We start from the raw sequence: 20146 nt of genomic DNA, 5'->3' as shown, positions 1-20146 counted from the left end.
ATGTAGCCAATTTGTCTGCAGTTTAAAGTTGAGAAAGCTAAAGATTTATCAACCCCAAAAAGTAGGGAAGCAAATGAATACTGTATCCCGATGTGGCACCCATGCGATCCAGCAGTATTACATGCCCCCACAGCAGCAGACTGGCAGCAGTTGCGACTCTAGATCAAAATTACCAAGGGGTTGTTCAGAATAGGGGACACAGCAGGGGCCAGGGGAAAATCTACACTCACACACACATTTAAGTCTGTAAAGTCACTATCCATTCAGGACCGCCAATGTTTCCCTCCTTCCCTCCCTCCTTTGTCCTGAGCACCAGTTTCCCCTCAGTAAGCCAAGACTACTGAGTGTACTGGTGTGTCATTCTCCAAACGTTTCAAGTCCATTAGATGCTTTATCCAATTAAAATGTAAATATTCTTTTATCATTACAGAATATTAGAGCTGTAACGATATTGTACCGAACCGAGAAATCGTGATACACAGAGTCGCGATACAAGGAGCAGTGATATGTCCTTTCAAAGTTTTGTTACCATCAGTCCAGAAAGCTATCACATGATATGAAGTGATGGTGCTTCCGAGCTTAAAATCATCATCCTTGCATTGAAACTTTTTAAAATTATTAGTAGCCGCTTGTAACCTATTCTACCAATAAACTATCATAGTTTTATTCATAATTTTACTTTATAATGTTGTTAAATGTGAAATCGTGGGGTTTATCGAATTGTGGGCCAAAAATCATGATATGAGCCTAATAGTGAGTTGAGTGTATCGTAACAGCCCTATACAATATAGTCTACCATTACATAAACATTATATAATTAAAGTTTGTTTAGGTACTGTAGGTACCTCCCTTCTCTGCCTTTCCTAACTTTTTGTTTGCAAACCCAGCTGTCCTTGAAAAGAAGGTTAATTGGTGCACAACGTTGGAGAACATGAGACATTCTGGGGACAAAAAAAACAGCAGATGAAGGAATGAAATACACCATCCCTCAGTCTCCTTGGTGCAGATTAGACAATCTGGTGTTGCCAGATTGAGAGGCTTCCCATCTGTGAGTTAAAAAAAAGGTTTCGGGCGGGGTTTTCTGTAGATTTAAAGCCATAAAAATCCATAAAAAAAGGTGTTTTTAAAAAACGTTTTTTTCTGCATCTATTGAGGTGGAAATCATCAGTCACATCTGACAACCCTGAAAAGCCCACTGGAAGCAAAAAAACAACAAAAAAACAACAAAAACAATACTTAACAACACCACAGGGTGGATTAATCATATTAACATTCATACCAACAGAACATTTATTTTAAACAATAATGAAACATTATATATGTGTTTTAAGTGACTTACCCAAGACCTTGAGTTCTGAAAAGTCAGGGTAGGTGTATATGTTGGCACCGCCAAGGTCCGCACGAAAGTAGTATTTGCCAGAATGTTCCGGGCCGATGTTGCTGATCTTGAGTGTGCAGTTCTTTTGGTGCAGGTCCCCCAGCAGTTTAGTGCGGCCTTTGTAACTCTCGTGTACAATATCTGTCCGAGATTTGAACACTACTGGGGGGAAGAGCTGGGGGTAGGGTTGTCCGAAATACCATATTCCATGGACTCCTCGATAAGGTCTGATTCCCGAAGGGTACATGAAAGAACAGGGGATGACCACGCAGGAGTTGGTCATGGCGGAGATGTCTCGCGGCATCCACACATTCCATTGTGTCCTAACAGCTTCAAAAAAAGAAGGAAGCAACAAGAGAGAGTTTGATTGCAAACAAAACCACATAGAACAGTAGATTGATTACTGTACAGTGATGTCTAACTTGTCTAAAATATACTGTACATTGTCTTTTCCATGTCATCATTAAACCACTATAATCCATTTATCTACAACCTAAATACATCACAAATTGCTTCATACAACAAGCAATCAGGATGCTTAACACTCAACCCACTCTCCCATCACTGACAGACCACCCCCCACCCACCAGCCAGCCAGGCATTTGAATTCTCTGTATCAGTGGGGATGGAAGGCATAAACGTATATTATTATGGTTTACGTATGAATCCTGCAATGTGGACAGGGACTTAGTTAAAAACAATATAACAGGAATGACTCTCCATTCCACCCTTTCATGTACTTGTCATCCATGAAGTATACTTCCTTAAAAAGGATTGAGAACATGCATGTGTTCATATCATCCCCTTCCTCATTTTAACTGTTACAAGTTTGGAAATTGTATGCTGCCAATTTAGGCGAGTACATCTATGCAAAAAAAAGACCTAACCCCCAAAAAATTGATACAAAAGGTTTTTCAACTGATTTTGTTACCTCTAAGTGTCCTTAATAACATACTAAAAATCTAGGAAAATCTGACTTCAGGAAAGGTGTCATTTTCAAGATCAAAGTTTTTAAAAATAAAGGTTACTACATGATAATTACATTGGCATGAACTAACATGTTTTCAGGATCTGTTTGTTTGGAGTGCTGTTTGGGTGGATAAAGACACTACTGCTATGACAATATCCATGTACTGTTTGTCAGGGCACATCATCAGTGATGAATCATGGTGTCACTAGGTATTTTGGGTCTTTCAGCAGCTGAACTGAATAGATAGGAGCCACAACATGTGTAAGTAGAGGGCAAGGTGAAACGGTTGGTACTGGAGACAGACAATGTCCTGAAAGGACATAGGGCTTTAGCATAGCTTTCGGGTAAGCCAGAGTAGGGCCTGTTGTAGTTTCATAGGCAAGGGTCAGGGCCTTGTATTTAATTAGGGCATGAAAAAGAGGACATGACTGGGAAACTGATGCTATGTGGTCAGAGAATGATAGATGGTCATCAACAATGACACATAGATTTCTTGTGGCCTTATTTGAGGCAACAGTAGCAGAATCCATATTGAGCTCGATATCATGGCAACCTAAATCTTTGGCTGGGATCACCAACAGTGCATTTGGGCAAGGCTCAACTGAAGGTTGCATTCCTTCATACTTGTGGATAGTTCAGAGAGGCAAGCGGAAATGTGTGTGACCGTGGAGTCATCTGGCACAAAGTAACTGTGCTTCATCGGTGTAACAGTAGTATGAGAAGCTGTGAGAACAGATAACATGGCCCAGTGATGTGGTGTACATGGCAAATATGAGTCCCAGCACCAGGCCTTAGGACACCTCTGTGGAGAGGCTATGATTTGAGGACAGCTGACCTTGCCCTTGATACATGCTAAGAATGATTCCACCAGACTCAAAGAATGTCTGGAAGAACTTGAGACACATAAAACTCAATTGTTTATCTAAGAGAGATGTTAAATAATCATGTTTTGAAAAAAAATGCTAGCTGGTGTGTCTGCACAAAGATTTTTAGATTTACTACAAAACAAAAAGAGATGTCCATAATCTCTTCTGAAGATATCTTCTGGCTTACTAGAAACAAAATAAAAGAGTAATTTTGAGCTTGGCTTTTTCAGATTTTGAGGTTTTGCATTTTGAAATGTAATGCATATTTAATTAGATATAGTCCAATTACCATATTAAAACATAACATTTCAGAAAACTTGCAATACATTTTTTTCTCACAAATATGTGAGTAATCACCGGATTAAGTTTCATGGTGATATCGGCAAGCTAAATTTTTTGGCCTATTCACCTGGAGTGTCTCTCCTTAGTGTCTGGACCCTTATAATAAGCCTATGGCAGCCATGTTGAAAAAAACTCATTTCCCAAAGTCAGATTTTACTAGATTTTTAATATGTCATTTAGCAGGTCCAATAGTAATAGAATCCATAAAAAAACCTTTTGTATCAATTTTTTTGGGGTTAAATCCTAAATGTACTCGCCTAATTGTATCGCCTTGAGCTGAGCTAATGTCTATGGTACTTTCCGGTCCAGAGAATTGGAACTTAATCTGAAAATAGCACATAGCAGGAAATAAAACACCCTTACCTTTGATTGCTATAAAAATGAGCAGGAGCAGGCCACACTTCATGGTCCTCTATGCCACAGTTATCTGGAGGTGAAAAGCAAAAGGCATTTACTGTATTTAAAGATGGTAGTACAGGTTAAGTGATTTTAAGATCTAGAAGAATTTTCCCCACTTTTTTGTTAGTGGTACACATTTAAACCATTATCCATTGTATTTTATTTGGTTGGGTACCACAAAACACTTGTGGGCAGCCGTGGCCTAGTGGTTAAAGGGAAAAAAACGTTTTTTTTGTATGTGGGGCCTTATTTCTGGAATAAAACACATCACTCTACACACCCATACCACTTTTTTCCCATTTGATGCAGTCAGAGGGTCAAGTTGGAATCCCACCCTTCCACTCCATATCTCACTCCATGGCTGAAGAGCCCTTTGGCAAGGCATCTAACCCCACACTGCTCCAGGGACTGTAACCAATACCCTGTACTTCAATATCTGTAATATAAGTAGCTTTGGATAAAAGTGTCAGCTAAGTGTAATGCGATGTGATGATGAAGAATGTGATGTGATGTGAAAACACAATATTACTGTGTTTACTCTTTCAAAATAACACAACACAAGTAAGTAATCACAACACAAACTACCCAAATGACTCTAGTTTTTGTACCGTCCCATTTGGCATCATTGACAGATTAAAATGTTTTGTGGTAGTAGTGGCTAAGGCCTGTGGTAGTCTTGCTCTTGCCTGAATTGCACATGGAGGTATCCCATGGTGACTCACTGACAGCGAGGTCAGGAGAGTGAGATGAGATGACCATTCCAGAACCATCACTTTTTATTTCTGAAGCTAATGGCAGATCAACAAGGCCTTCTGTTTTGGATTGTGGCCATGTTGACATGTCCAAGCATTGTCCCATGTGCAGCGTTAAGGCAGATGAGTGCAAAGTTTCCTCCAGTATTTTTGACAAAGTATTTGTCCAGTATTTTCCATGCATTAATCTTTCAATGAATATGGACCAACAGTCCAGTAGCTCATGCATACCCATAACATAACAGTGATCCACCATATTACACAGAAAGGAATGGTGTAACATTAGACTATTTTTTGACTGTTCTCCAAATGGAGTATTAATAGTAGCTGATAAAAGTTCTTTGTTGGACTGATTTTCCCAAATGACTTTGTCCTAGATATTGTGAGGCCTGTCTCTATAAATATTTGGTGTATTGTAAGCAAGATTGTGGTATTTTGTGTAAAAATGACTTTCTTGGCAACCTTCCATCTACAGTAGCCCATCTTTCCTCAAGTGCCTCCTTACTACACGACTTAAAACTTTTTTATTTTCTTTCATACTGCGTTTCACCTGAAGCTGTTTAATAGAACAGGTTTTGTGTTATCAGCAGTGTTGGGCAAGTTACTTAAAAACCGTAAGACATTACTGATTACATGTTACTATCTTTTCAAAATAATGCCTTACATCACATAATTGCAAAATTTAAAATGTCAGGCATTACACCACTTTTGCATTACTTTAATTACTTTCGCCAAAATAACTGTGGGCCTATATATGGATCTGGCGGCTTACATTGAAAATCAAGCTCATGAGTCATGACTTTTTCACCTCCTGTCCAAGAGGTGTTTTGACAGCATGCAGACTAAAAACTAGCCTGGCGACACCACCCTATGTACTCCACCCAAAGATTTTGGATCCGCACCTAGTCTGGCGAAACCCTCCTAGCTCGGTTCGCTCACTGTTTGGCCAATTAGCAAACAGTTGAGAGTGGTGATGCAGAGCTCAACCGCGAAGTCCGTTACTGTTTGGTTAAGGTAACACTATTCACACTTGTTATTTGTATGCTTTTGTGACATTATATTGTAACAGTCATGCTAATAAAGCACAATATGGGTCTTCATTTGAATTCGGAACTCCAATGAGTTTAAATGGCAGAGTTAGATCCAACCATCTCCCACCCTCCACGGAGACAGATTCCTCTTAGCTTTCGCCAGACTGTTTGACGGAGTCAACAGTCGGCCTTCGCCCAGGGTAACTAAAAACCACCAGGTTCAGGAATGCTTCTTTCTGACCCACCACAGTGAACAACATTAAAATCTAGGTCACGGTACAATGCATTGTAACTTATGTTACTTAGCATTGTAATTCAGGTAGATATTACAGATTTTGCCCTGTAATGCCTTACATTACTGAGTTACAGCAAAAAGGAATGCATTATAGTAATTACATTTGTAATGCATTACTCCCAACACTGCTTATCATTCATGTTCTCTGAAAAATGGCTACAAAACTAAACATTCTACCAGGGGATGTTAACCTTATGATCAACACTGTACATCTGCTTTCGCATCTGGTGTCGACATAGTGAACCTGTAAGCAAACTACAAGCTCTTTTGTGCCTTGGGGTATCGTCAAGCGAATATTGATTGTAATATTGATTTCAGAACTGCTCATACTTTTTTATTTATATTTCAATGCATTTCAGCATTAGTAGCCATGAAACTATACTGTGTAACTCCCTCCATCACCATGTACCCTGTGTGCACAGAGCTAGCTTAGTAACAGTGATGTTAAATGTATTTTAAATTGCATTTTGAAAGGCGGTGTCCATCTGTCCATTTTCTTTTCGCCTTCCATCTTGTTGAGATTCAGCAGCACAAGAGTCAGTGATTGTGCAGATACAGCAGGGTGTGTGTGTGGGTGGGTGGGTGTAAGTCTGATCGTGAGGAGACATTGGCAGGGCTGTCTCACTGCACCCACCATGAGAGCATTGTAGGATGACACCAAGGGCTTGACATTAACATTTTGTTCATCTGCCACAGTGGCGAGAGGTTTTCCAGAGTCGCTAGCCATTCAGCCTGTCTACTAACAACAGTTTTGCTGACAATATTTTCTGGATATTTCATAATACAGCTAAGTTCAGAAAATGGAAGTGATAAAACAATACGAGCGGTGTTATGAACATAGTGTGTTAAATAAAACCAGCTATATCAGACAAATAGAATCCGAATGATCTTTCTTGAACTCAAAAATAAAACAAGGGGAAAAGGCAAACACAAGGCAAAATAGGATATGGGTAACTGAGACATGTCATTCCCAAGAATACCTGTAAGTTACCTGCCAAAGTGGCTAGTGAGACAAAAAGTATTGCTAGCCATGGCTTGCCTTGGCTGTCTGACTGCAATCACCACCAGTAAAGAACATTACAGGATGACACTCAGGGACGGATTATGATTCCATGGGACCTTGGGCCAGACAACAAGAAAGGCCCCCCCTCCATGAAATGATGAGATTCAAAATGCAATTGCAATTTCAACACAGTATAAGAATATAAATACAGATGAACAATGAAGTGGGGGTTTTTTTGTAATGTGGAGGCATGGGCTTCAGGGCCCTCTTGGCTCCTGGGCCCCTGGGCCTAGGCCCAGTTAGGCCTATTCAGTAATCCATCCTTAATGACCCCCATCCTACATGTAAAATGTTATGCATAGTACATACTGTATTTACAGTAGACTACATCGGTCTCCCCAAACACACTGTTCTTAACACTGTAAAAATATGCCGGTGTACGGTACGTAGGTGAGTAAGGAATGTAAACAAATATGCTCAAAATAGAGTAAAGATGAAAGACATTTCAGAAATTAGAATTGTGGAAACTGTGGTTTTGGCACCATCGCTTATGTGTACAATGAGGTATGGTAGCCGTTTCCTAACAAAAATCATACGTCAAATGTATGTATACTTGCGCTCGCTTGCCAAATGAGAAGAATGGAGGGAATTGTTTGTGCTGAATAAAGAGTCCTTTGTGAAATGCAAAAGCATATTTCTGAACAGCATGTATTGCCGTTTGTGTGACACACTCATACTCACACTCTCAACATGTACACAGGCAAGGAACACACATCCACAGAAAATACCATATGGACCACAGTCATTGTGTATCCAACTGAACTAATTCACCAAATACACACATGCACAGGCACGCATGCACGCACGCGACTGTGCGTGACTACCCTCCCCCGCATGTACGCACGCACACACACACACGCGCAACAACGCACGTGCGCACACATATGCACACAAAGGTCGGAATGAAAAGTGAATGTATGTTCTTTAAAGTGGGAAATCACCTCAGCAATTGTTTTACAATTTACAAATTACTTCTTGAGAACATTTCAGTATTAACCAGCTGAACAATCCTGTGTTCCTTTAACACATAGCTCTAAAATATGCCGTTAAGAAAGAGAGACATGCATTTTTGGAGAGTGGCTTACTGAACAGATGGTAAGCCCCATGAACCAAAGCCAAAGCTGTGTATCCCAAGTCAACAGGCAGCGGGCCAACTACCTGCGTCTTCACCCAATGTTGACCAGTGATAAGTAAATAAACGACCAAATACAATGCATTTTAAATATTAAAAAAGTGAAAATTTGACTAAGAATTAAGAATTTTAAGTTACTATGTTTTTATGTTTAGGGTTTTTTTTTCTAGCATGAAACAGACTAATATGACTAATATGACTAATCAGGTGAGACAGCGGATCTTTTTAAATTTCTGATTATTGGAGCTCCACAGATATTGACCATCAGTAGTTAGTGCGCTGTTTCATGACCCAATTCCCTTCTGTCAGGATGTAACAATGAAAAAAATATTGTCTTATACATTGGTTAATACAGTATATCAGTCCATTCATATCAGTATGTTGTGCCGACTTGTACTGAACCAATCTTTAACAGAACGACCCCCCACCCCCCCACCACCACCACCACCCAGACTATCTGACTGAATAATGCAAAATAATACATTATTTTGTAATAAAGTATAATAATAATACATTTAAATAACATAATCCATAAGAGATTTATATAGCAGTAACAATAGTATTTGTATAGCACATAATCAATATTATTACGCATCATACAAAACACAAATTATGCCAAAAGTATAATGTGCTTTACATCTCACTCAGTTTCAAATTTAAAATACAATACAATGCATACGTGTATTCAATACAGTGTTATATATGAATGTACTACTTAAAGAGCCCATCCAAAAAAATACATAAACATGTTTGGACTTACCAGGGTGCTGCACTGTATAAACAAATCACCATAGACGTTTCTCAGCTTTGTGTTTCTAAATACCATAGACGATTCTACCCTCATATGTTGTCAAGGCAAATCCTTGACACACGCTCTCTCTCTGTACAGTGTCCAAAGAGGGTCAAACAGCTAGCAGCAGTAGCCCTTCACCCATCTCGGTCCTCTGCACTCGCCTTGCCTCGCCTCGCACCACTCCACCCAACCCGTCATCTACAGAGCCCGGCCATTGTTCAAGTCCTGCTGCTGCCATTGATAAATTCATGATCTGCATCGTCCGTGCGCTTTTGCTGCAACAAAGACTCTCACTGTGTCCAGACACCAAATGGTGGGGATTGTCAGAGAACTGGTTCCTTTAAAACAAATGAAGAAAAAAATATGGATCCAGGTGTGAACATATGTGGATTCAGAAATTAGTCGACCCAAACTGAGGGCTGAAAAGCCTAAACTTTTATACCGTTTTCATTCTCTTTGGGTTCTGGATGAGATGCCAAAGCACCTGAAATATCTGGTGTACAGGGTATTGTCAAACCAGAAATCTTAATAATAAGTAGGCCTATAGAAAAGTTTCATAGTTCTAAGGACAGTTCAAGGAATAACAGGAATCAAGATATCAGTGATTTCAAATATTAAATTGTATTCATACACATATGTTTTAGAAGAAAATTTTACTTTGAGGAATTGGAATCCAAATAACAAAGGGCACACCAGTTGCTTACACTTGAGTGCAATGGGTGGAGTTTCTTATCGATTTAGGCCTGAAAGTATATGGACTTTACATCTTAAACATAAATCTTGTCTAGCTGTCGTACTGTATGTCCATTAGAGAAAGGTGCACGGTACTCATCTATCTCAAACAGTCTATTTAGAGATAATGCAGCTTTTCAAAAGCCCAATTGGTATTTTTTTTATTGTACTTTTATTTCTATTTAATTTTTGTAACACATTTTTGTTGCACTTTCCCTACTGTTATGTATTTGTTTTGATTGCAAAGTGTCCTTGGGTATTTTAAAAGGTGCTCAAAAATAAAATGTATTATTATTATTATTATCCTTTTTTTTTCAAACTTATCAGAACCAAGAAATGACAAAACCTGTAGCTTTTTTGAGTTTACCATCCATGTGTGCTCCCTATTCTATTCTAGAATCTTTGATCTGAACTGTGTGTGTATCTCCGATTACCAGATTAGGTGAAGAAGTTCAAGGGGATGCGTGCATACATACAGATTGGGCCACGATTTGTAAATACACACACCAGTGTAACATTTTAAAGTCAATAAGGCTACTTGAAGTTCATGGTGGTGTTAAATGTTATTGAAAAGGACAAGTTTGTTTGTGAAGGGGCAACAGACATTTTGAGAATGAAAGCATAAAAATGACGTACTGTACATATATGAATATCTGAAGGTTTGAAAAGTATAGTGGTCATTTTGTAAGTCCTCAATGGTATTATGTATTCACTCCAAGAATGTGTGGCATGACAGAGATGGTAAGATCCCTCCCCCCCTAATATTTTCTTAAATCTCCTTTGTTAGTAATCTGAAATTATGTGGAAAATATGCATCAAAATAGCTGCGAAAGAATGTCATTTAAATGTAACTGTTGGTGGGTGCAAATGCTAAGAGACACTCTGAGCTCAACTGCATGTATGCAGGCATGCACACACGCACACAGACACACACACAGGACTGCCCACTGTCTTCCAGACAGAGGAGCCATTGTCACCAAAGCTTTCCCTGAAGAACAAAACAGAGCAAGTGGAGCCTGACACTGGGCAACACAGAGAAGTTGATGTACACAGCTAATTGTCATTTAAAGTGGAACAATGTCTCTTTCTTTCCCCCCTCAGGCCTGGTGGCATACTCCCTCCTTCCATCACCGTTTGCGAGGCTCGTTTAGCCTAGTGCCCGATTGGCCAGCTTGATATACGACGACGCCACATAAATGCTTAGTCTTGTCCTTTTACTGAAGACATTTGTTTGACTCCTCTCTTACTCATCTTAACCATGACAGCAGCAATTCCCATCTAGCAGAAAACCCATATTTGAAGGCGTGCCATACAACGGTCATGGTATTTTACAAAATAAACATTTGATTACAACCCGACAACACACCAGCTGCAAAAGTGCATTTTTTGAATACTTCAATAATGCCATCTCTACATCTCGTGCCCCTCTTCAAGATTCTCACATCTATGACGTCACCGTGGAGCTGAAACAGGCTAGGTAATCTGCCACATCTACTGGACTGGACTGGACACACACACACACACATGTTGTTCTATTCTTCATAGTCTCCTGTCTTCACAGTGACATCTGATGTAAGATGCGCATACTCTGCCATCAGTGATGGAAAGGGACAAAACCTGGGCCCCTTCAGAACAGGGCTATCAACTGTTATCTGCCTACGCAACTGAATCCTCTTTTCTGATTGGCTGATGGGGTTGCAACTAATTCCCTATAACCTGTAAGGCGTCAAACGTGCGACTAAGTTAGGTTACTAATTCTAAACTGTAGGTTGCTATGGCCAAAAGCCAGTCGTTAGTTCTATCGCATTTGTTTATCAAGTCAAGAGTCAGTCGTTAATTCTATCGCATTTGGTTGTCAAGCCAAGAGCCAGTCGTCAGTTCTATCGCATTTGGTTGTCAAGTCGGTCGCCGTAAAAGTTCTACTACATGCATCTGACAGAGGCGCGCCTGATTACGTGCGCACTAAATTTTTCTGCAGTTGGCATAATTCAGGTTACAAATTTACAGATAGGCCCAGCAATACATGGCAAAAATACCCTGTACCGAAATTCTAAGCACCTGCCTCGCCATCAATTGTATCGAAACGAGTCACCTCGTCATCTGCTCCACTCCCATATTGATCTGAAAACGTCCTTTTTTAAAAATTAGGCTACTCTCCTCTTGTGGGGAAGGAACACGTGTGAAAGGGGAAAGGGGAGAGTTATTAAAAATGACCCTAGCGTGGGGAATCTCTCTCTCTCTTTCTCTATCTCTCTCTCTTTTACGCACGAAGTTGACAGGTAGCCTGTGATGATCAGCAGGGGGAAATAGACACGTAATGCGACATGTGTCGATTCAGCATAGAAATGCTTCGCAAGTTTTTGTTTTTAAACTTCCATCCCGCCGTGGTATATGGCCAAGGGAAAATTAAATGATCACAGCGTCGGCCGGCTACCAAACGAAGATTCTAGGCGCGTCAAGTTGGACGCCCGCACAGCAACATTCTATCTTGATAGAACATGGTTCCTACAACTTTACAGACGATAATAGATTAAAAAGTACCCCACCATAACGGCAGATAAGCGGGATAACGGCCTTCGAGGTCGACCGGTTATAGAAATTAATGGCTTGGCGGAGGCAACTTTGTCTCCGCGCTGCGCGCGTCGCCAAACTTCGGAGCCGCCGCCTCGCCATTAATTTCGTATAACCTGTCACCTCGTCGGCCGTTATCCCTTACGTGACAGTGCTTGGGGGCAGGGTTGCCAGATGACTACCAGTCCAACCACAGCCAACGCCATGGCTTGGCCAGTTGCTTGTGCTGTACAGCGTGAACGCCGCAGAATGAGGTCAGGCGCTGTTCTCATGTCAGCCCATAGTGTTTCGATGGGTCTTTCCTCCGCTAAGGCGGTGTCCATTTCGGCCCCCAACACGCCTCGGTAGGCCGTTAAGAGGGTAGACGCGCTCAAGGCTCGCGTGGCTTGGGCGGATGATATGTAAGACCTCAACCACAGGCTAGCAGCGAAAATGCAACCATGGAAACATTTGAGTCTGCCGATGAGTGCTTACATCCGGTGGAGAAACTAGGCAGGTAGTCAGACTGCAGGCATTGTGCCGAGAGTATCTGATGCATTGTTTGTTTGTTACTTACTAATTCAGTCATTGTATTTCATTTTGTAGTAGAGTGGATATTCTATGCTAGGTAATTACCCAAAATAATAATTAACTATTTTGATACTATTTGCATGACTACGCCACAAGGGGAATTTCACCCCAAGAGTATTGACTTCAGTTATAGATCTCTTTACTGTTTGTAAACAGATATGACGTAATTTGACTGTGTGCACATCGTTGGAGCAGAATCGATCATGCACAAAAACTAGGTGTTTTTTTTTGCAAAATAAGAAAATGGATTGTCACTAACAGTGCACCACTGGCATTCCTGATGAGGTCCTCAGTCCAGTCAGTATGTTTAATGTATTCTAACAACAAACATCTCCTATGCTTCTGGAACAGCCTCTTTCCTCACGAAATAGCATAACAAGTGCACTTTCTCTATTCTATCAACTTACACTCTTCAGGACGGCAGGTCTTCTCTCTTTAGGGTGTGGACTGTCTGTTTGTGTGTGTGTTCACAGATTGTTTTACATACAGCCTTCCCACTCCCTATTTTATCCAAGCCTGCAGTTCACCTGTGGGGCGCTGTCGAGAGAGAGCAGCCCATTCATTCTGAATGGAGTCATCGCCTCCGTTGGCGCCCCTAGAGTGTAGTACCACCCGGATGAGTGGAGTCTCTCGTAATGCACGTTTTGTTAAAAACAAAAGTTCGGGTGAAGCGTAATGAAATTTGACAGGTCTAAATTAACACCTGCACTCTATTCCCTGCACGTGTGTCATTCGTCTATTTTCTGCACGTTAAGACAGGCACGCCTACCTACCCACCTGATTCTCATTCTCCACTCAGCCATCATTCGACGGATTCGTAAGTGCAATGACAGTTGCCTTCAATTATCTACACCGCATTTATTACCCGCTCAAATGGAAGCCGCCACCGAGTTGGATGTCCTTGCTTCCAGATCCCATTAACTCGAAATAATTAAATTAAACCCTTTGCTCCGACAGTTCAATGTTCCGACCAATGGCTGTTTGGGGTCAGTCATCATAATTCCCTAGGTCATATGTCCTGCTCCTGTTTTTCTCGGTGCCAAAGAGTTCAGCTGCATGGGCTGCGACGAGCACATAGATCAGGGGTGTCAAACATACGGCCCGCGGGCCGCATCCGGCCCGGATATTTAAAAAAAAAAAAAAAAAAATTTTTTACTTTTTTTTTTTTTTTAAATGAAATAACCGAAATGGGCAATTACGGCCCTCGGGGCAAAATCGAGACCTGCATGACATTAACCCAATGGTTACATATGTAGTAAAGTGCGCATCACACTTCCTGTAACAGGCATTTGATAAAGCTCATATATTATAGACCTCATATATAGAGATAAAATGTTAATACTTCTTATTCGTATTGTATTGGTATTGGTTGTAATTAAATAATAAATATAATTGGATTTGTATTGGTTTCTATTAAGCTCAAACTGGAAACGGGATGTTAGAATGTTTGAAAATGCAGGAAATTAAATATAAGAAATACAACATTTTGGGGGGGAAAACCCCCAGACCCCGTGTCAAAATTAACTGTCCCATATTTAATTAATTGACGGTTGGCAATGAATGAATGAAGTCAAGGAAATTTTGCATAGGATTATCAGTATTGCATTGCTTTCTACATATTCAACACACTTAAAACGTGATAGTACTGAACACTAATCCTCTGCTTAACGTTTTTTTTTTTGCGATGATGTTACTAATGCGGCCCGCTTGAGGTCCACATGGGTTGTATGCGGCCCCCGGACCAAAATGAGTTTGACACCCCTGACATAGATGGTGCGTGGTCAAGCTGTGCCCTTACCAAAACCACCCCTAAACCTAACCTGTCATTAATGCAATGTTTCCAAGTTTTACAATTCGCCTTTGGCTAAGCCCCACCCCCTTCAGTTACAGTTGCTAGGTCGGACAGATAAACATTTTATGCTGTGATATCTACGTGATTTATGCAGTGACTGCAAATCGCAGCAGTGGTTCACTCGTTGTAATAAGAACGTAATAATAAGCGATGTTTCTTCATTAATTAGGACAGAAAACCAACCCTGAAACAAGTTCCTGTTTTGCTTACAACCTAACTGAAAAGTTACACGAGTGAGATGGTGGCATGATTGGAGCACAAAAAAATTGTTTGCTGATCCGTGTGCTTTCTAGTCGAGTCAGTGTGAGGATGCCGAGACCCTTCAAGCCAGACTATCCTGCTGCTTAGACCGGTTTTAGGGAAAACGATCATTGGAAAGTGAATACCTCCTGTTACATCACTAGGAAACTTGCACCTTTGTCACAAATACCCCAGGCACAATTTCGAATCATATTTTAATAATAATATGACCGTAATATCTTGCTAAAACCCTCTTCAAAAATGCGATTTTTGCATTGAGTTCAATGGAGCACTGTCAAACCTGGTCAAACTGTCGACTTTTGTCCAACCTCGTCCGTTTGCTGCGCTGTGATTGGTCAAAAAGCATTTTAGGGCGGGCCTTGGCCAGAGGTGAATTGAGCCCTACCCAAAACCATTCCTAAGCCTAACCTACTTTCCCTAAACCTAATCTGTCACAGACAGCTGCATGACCACTGCGCATATCCGAGATGACGGTAATCTAAACTAAAGCAGCGTTCGGTCGGAACATTGGACTGTCGGGATAAAGGGTTTAATTTTATCAGGTAAAAGGTGTTACAACGGTGAAGAAAAATCCGGGTTTGATACCCAACTAATCTAAGAACTGGACTCAGATGCAGATGTAACGAAAGGTTCAGGAATTTTAATGAAGTTCAAAAGCACAGAAGATTCATAATCCACGATTTTCAAAGGTTAAGCTCCACAACGAAAAAGTCCAATAATGAAGGGCAAAAAATAAAAATAAAAATAAAGTTCCAAAATCCAAAATGGCAAGTTCACAAAGTCCAGGTAATCCAAAATTCCAATAATCCCAAAACAAAAGATATCTTCAGTATAGTGTCTCATTAAAGTAATTCTCCTCAAGCAAAAGTTCTTCAAATCAAAAATAGTCCAGAGCAAAAATTCCACAGAGCAAAATGAGAAAGTTTTAAACAAGGATTGCACAGTCACTCACCGAAGCAGCACTGCAAAGACTCAGTGAAGAACAAAGGAACAGGTAGCTAGTAATACCAAACAAACTTGCAATCAGGCAGGCAGAGATGGGCTTCAGGTGGCAGAGGCAGCGAATCAAAAACAAGGGGCGGAGACATAGCACATGGCAAAATGGATCAATGAAAACAAAAACAAACATGATCACACGCCCACCAAAGAAGAATAACAAGTCCACAATGGCCACTAGATGTCACAATTGTCCCAAAATCACAACAATATCCCGAAAACACAACAGTACCCCCTCCCTTAGGAACGGCTCCTGACGTTCCCAGGACGATCAGGATGCCGGCGGTGGTACTCCCGGATAAAGTCTTTGTCAAAAATGTCCACGGACTTGACCCAAGAACGTTCCTCCGGGCCATAACCCTCCCAATCAACCAGGTACTGAAGCCCACCACGCACCCGGCGGGAGTCCACCAACCGCCGGATGGTGAAGACCTGTTCACCATTGAGGAGCCGAGGGGGAGGGGGGTCTTTGGGGGCAGGGGCATGGGGCGATGAGAGCACAGGTCGCAACAGCGACACATGAAAGGTTGGGTTAATCCTCAGGGAACGGGGCAACTGGAGTCTGTAAGCAACAGGATTGACTCTGCGGACAACCTTGAAAGGACCAACATACCGAGGGGCTAGCTTGCGAGACTCCACCTGCAGGGGGAGATCCCTGGACGACAGCCAGACCCTCTGGCCCGGCCTGAAGTGCAGGGCAGGTCTGCGTCGTCGGTTGGCCTGGGCCCGCATGGCCGCAGATGTCCGCAGAAGCGTCCGGCGAGCCTTCCTCCATGTCCTCCTGCAGCGCCTCATGAAGTGGGTCACCGACGGCACCCCCACCTCCTCCTCCTGTTCCGGGAACAGAGGAGGCTGGAAGCCGAACTGGCACTGGAACGGAGAGATCCGGGTTGCAGAGGACTGGAGGGTGTTGTGGGCGTACTCCGCCCACGGCAGTTGGGAGCACCATGTGGACGGATTGTCCATCGCCAGACTTCTCAGGGTCGCCTCCAGCTGCTGATTGGCCCGCTCCGTCTGCCCGTTGGACTGGGGGTGGTAGCCGGAGGAGAGACTGGCAGTGGCCCCAAGCAGTTTGAGGAACGCCCGCCACACCCGAGAGGAGAACTGGGGCCCCCGGTCGGTCACGATATCCTGCGGCAGACCAAACACTCGGAACACATGTTCAAACATTAGCTTGGCGGTCTCAAAGGCAGAAGGTAATTTACTTAATGGAATGAATCGACAGGCCTTAGAAAACCTGTCTACTACAACAAGAATAACAGTATTACCTTCAGATTCTGGCAGGCCGGTGATGAAGTCAGCAGACAGGTGTGACCAGGGCCGTTTAGGGATGGGAAGAGGATGCAGCAGTCCTTGGGGACGCTGACGAGGATTTTTGCTGCGGGTGCATACACGGCAGGCCAACACAAAGGAGCTGGTATCTTCCTTCATCTCGGGCCACCAGAATCTCCTCTCCAGGAACTCCAGTGTTCTTTCGATTCCAGGGTGCGCAGTGAGATGGGTAGAGTGTCCCCACTGCAAAACTTGAGAACGCACTCGTTGAGGAACGAATAGACGTCCGACTGGACCAGTTCCGGGATCAGGTTCCTGTCGTTGTGCCAGCTTCACTGTGGATTCAATGCCCCAACGGACAGGGGCCACAATTCTGGATCTCGGTATGATTGACTTTACCTCCTCTTCTTGGTTGTTGGCCGTAAACTGTCGTGACAGGGCATCCGGTTTTCCATTCTTAGAGCCTGGTCTGTATGAGAGGGTGAAGTCAAAACGGCTAAAGAACATGGCCCAGCGTGCCTGGCGAGGGTTTAGACGTTTTGCTTGTTGTAGGTATTCCAAGTTCCTGTGGTCAGTCCACACCAGAAATGGATGCTGTGCCCCCTCCAGCCAGTGTCTCCACTCTTCAAGAGCCATCTTAACTGCTAGGAGCTCGCGGTCCCCTACATCATACCTGGACTCAGTGGGGCTAAGGCGATGCGAGAAAAAGGCACAGGGATGCAGTTTCGCTGAGCAGCGCTGGGAAAGGACAGCTCCAACTCCAAGGTCTGAAGCATCAACTTCAACTACAAAGGGTTGAGTGGGGTCTGGCAGTACCAGTATGGGTGCAGAGGAGAAGCGCTGTTTAAGGTTACTGAAAGCTTTCTCGGCCAGGGAATTCCAGCAGAATGGGCCACTGTTTTTCTTGGTTAGTTCAGAAATGGGTGCTGCCACAGAGCTGAATCCTCTAATGAACTTGCGATAGAAATTCGCAAAGCCTAGGAAGCGTTGGACCTCCTTGACAGACCTGGGGGTGGCCCACTCCCGCACAGCCTGTGTTTTAGTAGGATCCATTTTCACCTCTCCACTCCTCAGAATATATCCCAGGAATGCCACCTCATTCACATGGAACTCACACTTGGAAGGCTTCACATACAGGTGGTTCTTCAGGAGACGTTGGAGTACTTGCCGCACATGCTGATGGTGGTCCTGCGGGGTCTTCGAGAATATTAAAATATCGTCAAGATACACAAACACAAAAATGTTTATCATATCTCGCAAGACATCATTGATCAAAGCCTGGAAAACTGCCGGGGCGTTGGTCAACCCAAATGGCATCACCTGATACTCATAATGCCCTGATGGAGTATTGAAGGCAGTTTTCCATTCATCGCCTTGCCGCACTCTGACAAGGTGGTAGGCATTGCGTAAGTCCAGTTTGGTAAAAACTGTGGCACCCTGTAACAGGTCAAAGGCAGTTGACATCAAAGGTAGGGGATAGCGATTGCGAATAGTGATTTTATTGAGGCCCCGATAGTCAATGCAGGGACGCAATCCTCCATCTTTCTTGCCGACAAAAAAGAACCCGGCTCCAGCCGGCGATTTTGAGGGCCGAATAAAGCCCGAAGCCAACGAGTCTTTTATGTAGGCATCCATGGCTTGGCGCTCTGGTAGGGACAGAGAGAAGATTCTTCCTCGGGGTGGCATGGCACCTGGCAGCAAGTCAATAGCACAGTCATACGGTCGATGAGCAGGGAGGGTAGCGGCTTGGCTCTTACTGAAAACCTCCTTCAGATCCAGGTACTCCTTGGGAACATGGGACAACTCGGCAGGATCAAGAGACTCGGAAGGCAAGGGCAAGGATCTATAAAAAAGGCATGTGGCATGGCATGTGGGACCCCACTCCACTATGCGACCAGAAACCCAATCAATGTGTGGGTTATGGAGGTTGAGCCAAGGGTACCCCAAGATCACAGGAAACTCGGGTGAGCGAACAAGATACAGGGTAATCTCTTCTTGATGAGCATCAGACTTGAGAAGTAAACGGCTGGTCGCTTGGGTTACTCTTCCATTGCCCAATGGTCGACCATCAAGGGCAGTGACGGACAAAGGGGAGTCAAGAGATTGTAAGGGGACATTAAGCTTATGGGCTAAGTCAACATCAATGAAATTCCCGGCAGCCCCAGAGTCTACCAGAGCTCGGCAGGAGTGAGAACTCTCCCCCCAAGAGATGGAAACTGGTAAGTAGACCCCCTGACCAGGAAATTCGGGAGAAAGTGTGGCGCCCGTCAAAACCCTCCCTCGGCTGGACGGGCCTGGTCTTTTCCCAGAAGCTCAGGGCAGGAGGCTCGGAAATGATCAGGCTTTCCACAGTAGATGCAACATTTTTCTCTTCTTCGGCGCTCTCGCTCGGTTGCTGAGATGCTGGTGCGTCCGATCTGCATTGGTTCTGGGGTGTCAAGAGATAGTGGCGCAGGACTCCAGGAATGACCAGGGGTGGTAGAATGGTTCTGGCCGGGGATTTGGTCACGGCGCCGCTCTCTGAGTCGATTGTCAAGACGCATAGCATGAGTAATGAGGGTTTCCAGGTCACTAGGGCAGCCTGCAGAAGCCAGTCCATCCTTCACTGAGTCTGACAATCCATGGTGAAATGCTACTACAAGAGCAGCATCATTCCATCCACTGACCGCAGCCAATGTCCGGAAGGCTATGGCGTAGTCTGAAACGCTGCCTTTGCCCTGGCGGATATTCATCAGTTTCTTGGCTGAGTCAGTGCTCGAAACAGACTGATCAAACACTCTAAGCATCTCCTCTGAAAACTTCTTAAAGTCAGAGCATTCCGGGCCCTGCCTCTGCCAGACGGAAGTTGCCCAGGCTCTGGCTTTGTCAGTC

General features: G+C 43.2%; 1 protein-coding gene across 3 annotated transcripts in view; it reads right to left on the bottom strand.

Annotated features, from left to right (window-relative positions):
- mag (myelin associated glycoprotein) overlaps nucleotides 1-9172 on the bottom strand; it is a 36137-nt gene extending 26965 nt beyond the window's left edge. For all 3 annotated transcript variants that reach the window (XM_063199743.1, XM_063199744.1, XM_063199745.1), the window contains exons 1-3: nucleotides 8989-9172; nucleotides 3920-3983; nucleotides 1340-1708 (exon numbers count right to left, since the gene is read on the bottom strand). In XM_063199743.1, coding sequence (XP_063055813.1) covers nucleotides 1340-1708; nucleotides 3920-3962 — 412 coding nt within the window. In that variant the 5' untranslated portion in view covers nucleotides 3963-3983; nucleotides 8989-9172. The remainder of the gene's footprint in view (nucleotides 1-1339; nucleotides 1709-3919; nucleotides 3984-8988) is intronic.
- Between the last annotated feature and the right edge of the window lie 10974 nt (nucleotides 9173-20146).

This window comes from Engraulis encrasicolus, chromosome 5 (genome assembly GCF_034702125.1).
Source record: "Engraulis encrasicolus isolate BLACKSEA-1 chromosome 5, IST_EnEncr_1.0, whole genome shotgun sequence".
Lineage (NCBI taxonomy): Eukaryota > Metazoa > Chordata > Actinopteri > Clupeiformes > Engraulidae > Engraulis > Engraulis encrasicolus.
This window is presented reverse-complemented; position numbering and strand designations above follow the sequence as displayed.